Source organism: Sceloporus undulatus, chromosome 8, assembly GCF_019175285.1.
Source record: "Sceloporus undulatus isolate JIND9_A2432 ecotype Alabama chromosome 8, SceUnd_v1.1, whole genome shotgun sequence".
Lineage (NCBI taxonomy): Eukaryota > Metazoa > Chordata > Lepidosauria > Squamata > Phrynosomatidae > Sceloporus > Sceloporus undulatus.
In genome coordinates this window covers 14,311,326-14,322,014 of record NC_056529.1, presented here as the reverse complement: position 1 = coordinate 14,322,014, position 10,689 = coordinate 14,311,326, and the positions used below count along the sequence as shown (strand labels likewise).

At 39.8% G+C, this 10,689-nt stretch overlaps 1 protein-coding gene across 1 annotated transcript; it reads right to left on the bottom strand.

The window, feature by feature from the left end:
- Positions 1-211: 211 nt before the first annotated feature.
- Positions 212-9,871, bottom strand: CNEP1R1 (CTD nuclear envelope phosphatase 1 regulatory subunit 1). The gene is made up of 6 exons (XM_042437450.1): positions 9,728-9,871; positions 7,609-7,680; positions 6,282-6,355; positions 4,075-4,184; positions 2,873-2,927; positions 212-2,211 (listed from the first exon to the last, which is right to left on the bottom strand). Exons 1-6 carry the CDS (start codon positions 9,750-9,752, stop codon positions 2,170-2,172), a joined length of 378 nt encoding a protein of 125 aa, XP_042293384.1. The 5' UTR covers positions 9,753-9,871; the 3' UTR covers positions 212-2,169.
- Between the last annotated feature and the right edge of the window lie 818 nt (positions 9,872-10,689).

Sequence of the window (10,689 nt, the reverse complement as noted above, 5' to 3'; positions counted from 1 at the left end):
GAGTTGTTGCATTTAAAAAAAAGAAAGAAACTATGGGGTTCCCTTTGATCTCCAAGTGATGGAAAGCAAATAGTTGTTTTTTTCCCACACGCAACACTTAAATATTTGATTTTTGTTAAATGCCAAAGATACCATTATAAATAAAAAATTTATTGGATACACATTGTCTGCAAAACATATAGCAACTTAAAACAGTGATGAAACAAGAGATATGTAAAAGACTCAAAGAGCACAAGGTTTTATTGCTATGATCAAACAAAATTGACACAAGTGCAGTTTTGGTTTCCAGGACCTCTTAAGAAATAATCTTCCTGTTAAGTCTGGCTTGTAATATGACAGGCCATACACCACTAATCCTTTTGTACTCTTAAAGTTTTATACTAATTAAAATAGCTTGAAGCATTTTTTTTAAAAAAGGCACATCATAGATTTAAAATTCTTCTTTGTCAATATTTCAGAATCATACTGTCTACAACAGCCACTATTTTTGTTTAACACTTTCATGTAACAAGGGGAAATTCAGATTGTTTTTTCTTTCTGCCAGAGCTTGGAAATGGTACTTTTTTGGGGACCACACCTTTCAAAATGAGTTTTCTATACTCTGTACAATGTAATTTTTTTCAGGACACTTCCAGCTATCTCCATTTAATAAATTCCATGTTGAAGCCATTTAAGGATCTAGACTTTAGCCCAAAGGCCAGCATGCTTTTGACATGCTTTTTTTTTTTTTAGTCCTGAAAAAAAATAGCCAAATTTCAACAGAGCCTCATAGGTTTAGGGCAAATGTAACAGTGCCTGATCACTTGAAGTATGTTCTGAGTATGCTGCAGGCTAATACATTCCTCAGGGTGCCAGCCACTCCTTTGCAGTTACTGTACTGCTCTGTTGGAACTTCTGTTAACCAAAGGTAGCCTCAAAACATAAGTTAGTGACCATGATTAGAAGAGAATTTGAAAATGGTTTGGGAAGAAGCATGGTTAACAAACCTACCAAAGGAAATGAAAAAAACTTGAAGGTTTCATGTAAGAGGAGAAAGATAATGTAAGCCTGTAGGATACTCCCAATTTCCCCCTAATGTTTGGGTCGTCAAGGCGTTATGTCTTCACTAGACCCAAGTAGGACACAGCCCAAGTCAACCTTAAGTATAAATACACTTGTGGCACTTTCCTTTATAGTATAATTTCAAGTTGAGCAATACTAGTTTCATGGGGAAACAATCACAGTGTAAATTTCAGACACAATGCACTGTACTTACATATGCTGAATGCAAAATCTAGTACTGTATTCTGGCCACATTTACATGAACTGATAAGCCAGACTTCAAGTTACATCATTCACAAGCAAATATGCTACTAGCTACTGCATGCTGTCCAGCTTTTCCCAATTAGTTCCTCCCACCAACAGTGGTCAACAATGAGCAATTCTTTATCAAGAAGCAGCTCAGCATTGCTTACTAGTCAATCCAAAACAGGGTACGATGCAGAAACCAACTTATATCCTGGCTTGTTAAGAGAGTGACAAAACCCAAGTCCCAGAAGAGATACAGAGCTAAGCTTTTTCCTCCTGGTAAGATCCCAGTAATTGAGCCACTCATGTTGGCAAGATAAGACAAATGGAAGTGACAAGACAAGTTGCACCAACACACTTGCTCATGAACAATGTAAGATGCAAGTTCTGGCTTACTCGTGTGAATGAGACCACTGTATCCTATGTGACAAAATTAAACTAACATGTACAAAGAAGTCTGTCCTGAAGACAGGTCTTTGGTGGTGGTGGAGGATGGGATGAGCCATGATTAATAAATAATTGTACAGGTAAAAGCAGTGTGAATGGCAAATTTAAGTACTTCTTCAAATACTGGTTCCATTTCCTATTTACAGTGATTTCTACATTATAAAAACAAGTGAACCTTATATTCTGCATTTCCGATGGTGTTGAAGGGGTATCAATACTGTTAAGGGGGGAAAAGATCATGAAGGGACACAGAAGAGAAGGCAAGACGATTCTGAGCCACTGTAGTAGATGTTTCCTATGTCTGCTCTCACCCATTAAGACACCTTCACTCACAACTGAGCATACCACGCAGTCCTATTTGGCTTCACTACACTGACGAAAAGTCTTTTTTTCATGTTTGCATGACAGCAGACAGCGTTAAAGGTAAACCATGTGTTACTGGACATGAAGCCGGGGTTTCAATATTAGCTTTCCAGTCTGTGGAGGAAAGAAACTACTTTTACTTTACAGCAGCTTTGTGATTATATCATTATCAAAAAACAAACAATTGCTTTCCACTTGTCCCATTTAATGATTAGAAATCTAGCCCAGAGTTTATTAATAATAGCTATAAATCTGAGAGGTCAAGAATGAGTAGCATTATATATCTCTTACCACCTTAATTTCCCAACCCTCTGGATTAAAAAGCTGAATGAAGGTTTTGCCAGAATTGGTGCCCAGCAGCTCAAACCACCACATGCAACATATCCACCATAGGTGCTCTTCCATTCCATAGTAAGATCCTGACATTTTATGTAAGGTAAGGGATATGAAACAGGTTACACTCTTAACATTATATGTGTGGAAGCCACATCATTTAAATGGATCACTATATAGGTGAATACACTCAAAACCTTCCTTCACATGCAGAATGTATAATCCTATATCCCACTCCCAATAATGGAGAGGTGGACACCAGGAGCATATAATGCCAACTGTTAGGAAAAAGACTTTAAGGAATGGATGCTGTACAGAAAGGGGAAAAGATGGAGTGATCTGTTAAACCTGCAAAGCAGAACAACTGCCCTTTCCCACAGTGTAGTTCTATTTCCAGCTCCAGAACGTAACACATTCAGCCATGGAAACCAAAGTCACTTACGTCATCACAAGACATGTTGTATTCTGCCAAGACCGTCCGACATCGAGCTGCTATGCTGTACATAATATGTCAAAGAAACATTACAGACTTGGACATTAAACTAGCTGAAATGAAAACTTACATGCATCTCTATTACAGTACATCAACAAAACAAACTGATATAGGTACTTCAACTGGGATTACCGTAAAGCAGAGTAAGTATTTTCTCTCTATCTCTCTGGATGTTTTGAGTCCATGGCCAGTAACTAGTATTAAAGGAAAGACACTCTGAGAATGTACGGAAGGATAGCTGGCTCCATTAGCCTTAAAGGTGGTGGCATTCATTTATGGGCAGTCTTCCAGGAGCTATGCGTGGGCGGGATATCAAACTACAGATGTAGCCATGCTGGTGTAGCCAAAGCAGCATACTCTCACACCAGCTTCACTGCCCCATATTTATCTCTCCTCATTCCCTTGGGGATAAAGAGAAGAGAAAAGCAAACTGGCAGGAAGGAAAATATCCCTCTTTCTGCCTTACCAGTTCACTGTGTTCCCATTTTGCACAGTAAGGAAGGGTCTTTCTTGCCTTCTCACAGAATGAAACAAACTCATGGTGCTAGATGGGAAAGTAGTCTTCTTCCTGCATCACCATCTCTCTCTGCATTTCCCCATTACTGAGCTGATCTAAAGGCAATAGCTGATAAAGAGGGGAAATGGGACCAAGGACAGAAAGAGAATCAACTCATTTGAAAGGTAGGACTGGAGGACAGTTCTGTGGATACCCTGGACCACCAAAAAGTCAAATAAATGGGTCCTACAGCAAATCAAGGCTGAACTCTCCTTAGAAGCCAAGATGACTAAACTGAGACTATGGTACTTTGGACATATCATGAGAAGATGACTCACTAGAAAATACAATAATGCACAGTTTGCACAGTTAGAATAGGACTGTTGATGACAGGGTGATTTGGAGTTGTCTATAGGGTTGTTGTAAGTTGAAGTCAACTTGATAGCAGTTAACAACACAAAAGTCAGCCAAGGTCTGTGGAGCAGTCAGTGAATTACATGTAGCCTGCAGGTCAGAGGCTCCGCACACATAAAGACTTCTTATGCTGAAATCACAGCCTGTGTGAACATGGTTAAAAAAAATAACAGTGTCTAATACACATACTTTTGTGTCTAATACACATAGTTTTCTAAGTAAAACACTATGAAAAGGATACATCGAGGGTGCCACCACTCTTTTATGTATTCCAGCAAAAAATAAGCCTATCAGAGTAATACAGCTAATTGTGAAGAATGGATGATTCCACAAAGATGTGAGAAAAGATACCTAGAAGGGAACCAAACAATTGTCAAAATATACCTTTTTCAACAGATGATCATGAAACGAAAGTATTGTAATTCTTCAGAGCACAATGCTCATTAGCAATAGATATTTAAGATTCACTGCTGTCTGCCAGGGTGGTGGTGTTGCATGGGGAGAGGCACACTTTTACACCTACATGCCAGATTTTAACATTCTTCTTTTCCCATTCTATTAAAAAAATGGAAGAAACCCAATGTTCTGTTTTGCTTAGAGCACTGACTAACAAACTGAAGGCAAAATGTTATCTTCAAATACATTAATATGATCATAAAACAAGTGGTATTCTGCATCCCTTAGAGATGGATTGACTCAATCAAGGAAGCAGTCTTGAATCTGCAAGACCCAAGCAGGAGGAGGAATTCCTCTGGGAGGAATTTGTTACAGCCTCTAAAAACAAGATTTTCTTTAACCATCCAGAGGACCTTTTCGGCTATCGCTCCCAGATTATGGAACAGCCTGCCGGATGAGACCCTAAACAGCTTTAAGAAAGCCATTAAGACGGATCTCTTCTGGCAGGCCTTTCCTGAATAAATTCCTGGCCACCAAAAAAGGAAATCCAGCTTCTGATCCGACCTTGCTAAAGCCACTGTTTATCGGTATTTGTGAATTTTAACTATGTTTTAATTCTAATTTGTTTAACTGCATTTTAAGGGGGGTGGGAATGATGGTTTGGGAATGTACATTTTAATGTTGTAAGCTGCCCCAACTGCATTTCAGAGAGGGGCGGGATATAAATAAATTTATTATTGTTATTGTTATTGTTATTGTTATTATTATTATTATTACAAGGCCCCTCATTTATAGTGTGACCAAAAGTCTAGGTCAACTTGACAGTAATTAACAATAAATTCTGCATTCCAACCCAACCCCCAAAGTTATTTGACATGACATAAAGTGTTTTGGCATCTAGTCTTGTTAACAGTTAGTATCTTTTTGTATACCCAACAGAAAAGACATTAGAGGGAATCACAAACCACAAGGACCATCCATTCCAACCCCCTGCCATGCAGGACTTCTGAGAACACATTGGCCAACCTTTGTTCACAATAGGGTTGCTTTCTTCTGGGAATAACTGGTCAGGAGAGGGTTTTTATGCTGTGGGTAGGAAGCTAAGAGGAGGTAAAATCACTCCATCGTTTGGCCAGATTCCTGCTTGAGTGTCTAGCCTTGAGCAAACAGCTGCACTTTTTTCATGCACTATATAAGTGGAATCCCTAGTATAAGCCAATCATTTTGCATATACATTTACACAAGTCCTTTCTCACTTTGGGTTTGGTAGGTAGGGAGCTATTTAAGCATTGCACAACTTAAGGCCCTGGTGCCCATTGTAGTATTTGCTATATACCCATGATCCACCATAACTACACTGGCTGATATTATAAGTGTATAGGATCTTGGCTTTTTCTTACTTTGCTTCCTTTTTCTCCCTTCTTTCCCAGTGGAGGAGAACACACTCCAAATATCAGTACTAGCATCTGCAAACAGCTTTTAAAATCATGTCAAAAGCTGCATGAAATTAAACCGAAGGTCACAGATTACTCATTTCTTATTTGGAGAAATGGGAAAGCAAGGATAGAATGACAGATGGTAAAAGAAGCTGCTATTATACAAAGTTCTCTACTTTATATTATCTAAGTTCTTAGTCAAAATAGGCCATCTAATCTGACTTTTTTTTCATGAAACCTTGAAGGTTAGGCAAAGTGATCCATACAAAAAACAAACCAGGCAGAAAGATATAGCCTTAAGATCACATCAGTGATTAAACTATAAACTATAGCCTAATGAGCCCCAAAATATGATGTAGTCAAAGATTGTTAGCTTCCTGTTTGTCACCCAAATAATCTTCTATCCCTCACTGATCATAGATTTCCATGACTGATACTGACCCCAACATGCAGATTCAACACAAGGAGACTTGTTGAAATTTTCCACAGGTACACAAACCTTAGTAACATACACTGAACACAAGGCATGAACATATAGTACAGTACAGATACTGCAATACAAGTTCAAATAAATGGGAACATAGGATTTCATCTATATAAGAAATATATTGCCTACCTTCTGTGTTTCAGGATCTATTAGCCAGTTCCATGCACCTGTTGCTGTACAGACTGATACCACTATAAGAATTACTAACAAAAATTGAAAATGTTAGAAGAAATGTATTTGCTGAGCATACAGTGGATAATGTACAGAACAGCCAAAGTTGTAGCCAGTATGTAAGAAGGCACATGTATTCTGTGAAACAGTGCTACATGTGCCTTTTTCTTTATTTTAAAAGCACTTACACAGGAACACACCTCAACAGGTAACACTGGCAGAGTGCAATCTTTTAATGGATTAATTTAAAATGTTAATAAACTCTAAGCCAAAGAGACGCTTCTTGTAAGTATTCAATAGAGTGCCACTATAATGCAGCATCTACTAGATGAGAGAAATCCAGAATGTGAACTCGTTTTATTAAATCATTCTCTCCAAATGTCTTATTAAACTTAAATAAATAAATAAATAAATAAAATTGCCATTATCATTCCTTCAGTTCAAAAAATTACTCCATCCAGAAATCAAAAACACCTTTGTTTTATAGTCCTCTTTGGCAATACCCCATTGGTTTGTTTTCTTAGACAGAATGTTGCAGGCATTCTTATATGGAATGTTAGTGTAGCATACTGAATATACTCATGTATAAGTCCAGAAATTTAGTTCAAAAAATTGACCCAAAAAACCTTATTCAACTTATCCACCAGTCAATGTAAGTACAGTATCTTAACTCTCATTTGAAAGAAGAACCATCCCCTGGTGAAAAGCAGGAGTATAATCTGTCCTGGAAGCACTTACCCTCTGTATTCTCTCATCCATCCTTAAGACTAAACGCATAGAGTTATGCCTGCTGGAATTCTGTAAGTTCTTTGACATTATTTTAGTTTGCTTCATCCTTTAGATCCTTTGCTATATGCGCCTTAGTTTTACCTTTGACGTATCCATGGGTCATAGCAAAATCCATAATTTTGGCCCCCAAACTTGCCCTTGACTTATACATGAGGTCGACTTATAGTCCAGTATATACAGTAGCTAGGTTTCATTTTATATACTGAAGAATCACAATACCATGTTACAATTTTGCTGGCACTGGCCATCTTTACACATCATGATAATGCATATTATGATACACAAAAACTGGGGAAAGCCTCAAACTAATAGCACCACTACCATATCCTCATGCACCAAGAGATATGCAAAGGTGGCCATTATTTTATATAGTATTATAAAATAGATATTGTTAAATGATTGTTAAAAAAATTAGTCCCTGTGAACTATCTAGGTAAAAATTGATCCCAGCATTTTGGAGACACTCCAAAATGTGGTTGGAGACCCTGTAACTTACTTCTCCACCGTCCAGTAGCTGGTTGTAAACAAGCTATATATTCAGTAAGCCTTCTTTCAAAAGCCTTGAGATCTGAAAGAGAGAGACGGCTGAGAAGCATGGCAGACAAAACATTCTAGAATGTGTGGATTTTTTCCCTTTTGTATACCCCTCAGTTTCTTTCCGTGAGAGGGAAAGCAGTTAGACGTCCTCTGAGGCATGTCTAAATTTCTCTTTACCCTGTTTACTATATGAACTATTAGCGATCCTTGTCTTATTCTTGGATGCCAGTACTGAATCTGAGATCTTTCTAGGCATGTGTTCTATCACTGCCCTACAATTCTTGCCCAAATGACATATTCAGTCCATTTACCTGTCTAATACATTCTTCTACCAGAGCCAGAATGTCTATAAATGGTATCAGTCAATATATATATATACTTCTGCTAAATCTAAAATAAATTGGTAAATGAACTGAAAGAAGCCTTTTCCCAATCACAACAACGTGCACATATTACAGATGTGAGGAAGTAGACTACGAAAGCTCCTGCTGCCAACTTCTTTCTTTCAGTGGGTCTCAAAGGTGCTACAAGATCTCTCTATGTACTGATTCCACAGACTAACATGGCTATGTCTTTGAATTCTACTACAGAGCAAAAGCATTTATTAGGCTAAAGAGGTGAGATAAATGTGATGGAGACCCTCAGTTGCAGGTAATAAGGGATAATAAAAGAATACTGCCCGCCCAAATGCTTACAGCCTTTAAACACTGACAGCCAATGTGATACAATGGATAGTGTCTTTTCGCGAAAGAAATATCCATTTTACCATGCCAACAGGGTGATCTTAATAATAATAATACTATGATTTATTTATATGCCGCCCAATCACTGGGAATCTGGGCGGCTTACAACAGAGGGGATAATAGACTGTTCTTAGGCTACATATTCCCATAAACCCACACAGTCTCTCACACCACCTATCCTACTTCACAGGGCCGTTGTGAGGATAAAGAGGAGGGTCAGGCTAGGGTCCAAAACATTCTGCAGAAATCCTCCAGTTTGAGAACCCTTTAAGCACCCTGTCTCAAGGCTAGGGAATACTGGGAATGGTCCTTTTGGGAGATACTGAGCCTTCTCTGTCAGAGAACCCTGGGGCCCCAAGAAGCTACATAGAATCATTGAATAGAATCTAAGATATAGCCATGTTCGTTTGCGGAATCAGTCTGCAGAGGGATCTTCTAGCCCCTTTGAGACTCACTGAAAGAGTTGGAAGAGACCACAAGGGCCGGCCAGTCCAACCCCATTCTGCCATGCAGGAACTCTCCATCAAAGCACTCCCACTGACAGATGGCCATCCAGCCCCTGTTTAAAGACCTCCAAGGAGGGAGACTTCATTACACTCCGAGGAAGGAATGTGTTCCACTCTTACTGTCAGGACGTTCCTCTTAATGTTGAGGTGGAATCTCTTTTCCTGTAGCTTGCATCCATTGCTCCATTGGGTCCTAGTCTCTGGAGCAGTGCCCACTATGTTGAGAGACCTATGATTCTATCTTGTGGCACCTCTGAGACTAACTAAAGAAAGAAGTTGGCAGTATGAGCTTTCGCAGACTTCAGTCTCCTTCCTCAGATGAATGTCAGACTTATATCAGACATATCTGACTTTTCTAGTTCCTGCTGTCAACTTCTTTATTTCTGTGAGTCTCAAAGGGGCTAGAAGGTCCCTCTGCAGACGGATTCCGCAAACCAACATGGCTGTATCTTAGAATAATGTTAATACGTAATATTGGACAGTGCAAATTCCTGTTGCTTCCGCCTTGCTCCCTGTCTCTCTAAGGCTGCATCCACACTGGAGAAATAACCTGCTTTGACACCGCTTTAACTGCCCTGGCTCAAGGCTATGGACTTCTGGGAGTTGGAGTTTGTTGTGGACCCAGAGCAAAGCAGAGGCTTGAGCCAGGGCATTTAAAGCGGTGTCAAACCGGGTTATTTCTCCAGTGTGGATGCAGCCTGTTGGCTTGTAAGTTATTAAGAGGGCTTTGAGGAAAATGAAAGGAGGGTGGGTTGAAAAGGAAGAACAGAGAGTGAGGCCACTAGGATCATTTAACCCCCCCAGAAGAGACCCCTTTCTCCCCAGTTACCTTCTGCCTGTTCCAGGGAGTTCATTGCGAAGGAAATGGAGTTACAATAAGCAAGCACCTCTCAGCCCAGAGCAAGGGCCCCAACTACATAGTCAAAGCCAATGGAGCTTCTGCTGGGGCTGCTTCGACGTCAGCTCTCTCCAACTTCCTTCCCGTCAATAACAATCAACGCGGCTTCCTATTGGACAGCGCGTCTCCCGCGGCGCGCCTCTCCCCACAAGCCTCGCTCTGATTGGACAGAACGCTTTGTGGGCAAGAAGCCGAAGAAGAGAGGTTAAGGGAAAGGGCGAAGTGCAGTGCGCATGCGCGGCTTGGAAGCGCTGCTGCTGCTGCTGCCCCTTAAGGAGGATTCCAGAATTATGATTTAACACTCTTTTGCTGCCACTGGTCCAAAACACACTGCAGAAATAATCCAGTTTGAGACCGCTTTAACTAACTAACTAAATAATATAATTAATTAAATAAAATAAGTAAATAACTGCCCTGGCTCAGTGCTAGGGAACTCTGAGAATTGTAGTTTATTCTGGCACCAGGGCTCTCTGACAGAGAAGGCTGAATGTCTCACAGTACTACAGTTCCCAGAATTCCCTAGCACCAAGCCACAGCAGTTAAAGCAGTCTCGAACTGGATTATTTGTGCAGTGTGTTTTGGATCACTGTTTCTTGTCCGAAAACGGAGCTAGGAGGCCTAGGCTGCGTCAGCACTGCAGAAAATAATCCAGTTGAACGCTGCTTTAACTGCCCTGGCTCAGTGCTGTGGAATTCTGGGACTTGTAGCTTCGAAAGCTTGCAAGATATGGTGATGCATTTTGGTAGACCCCAAAAACGTAGCACGGTTTTGTGGATTTCGGATGTTGTTCTACTAAGGTCTTTTTAAAATTTAGAACGCCAGATTCCTATAATGCCTGCATACATTTTCATATATATATATATATATATATATATTTGTTGTTGTTAATCACC

Bases quoted from the DNA above. Each gene is read 5' to 3' on its own strand.
- CNEP1R1 (XM_042437450.1), bottom strand. From the start codon at position 9,752: ATGAACTCCCTGGAACAGGCAGAAG. The intron at 4,185-6,281 runs GTAGGCAATATA...GTTCCCTTCTAG, and splicing joins TAGATCCTGAAACACAGAAG to GTATCTTTTCTCACATCTTT. The intron at 2,212-2,872 runs GTAAGTGACTTT...TTTCCTCCACAG, and splicing joins ACAACATGTCTTGTGATGAC to ACTGGAAAGCTAATATTGAA.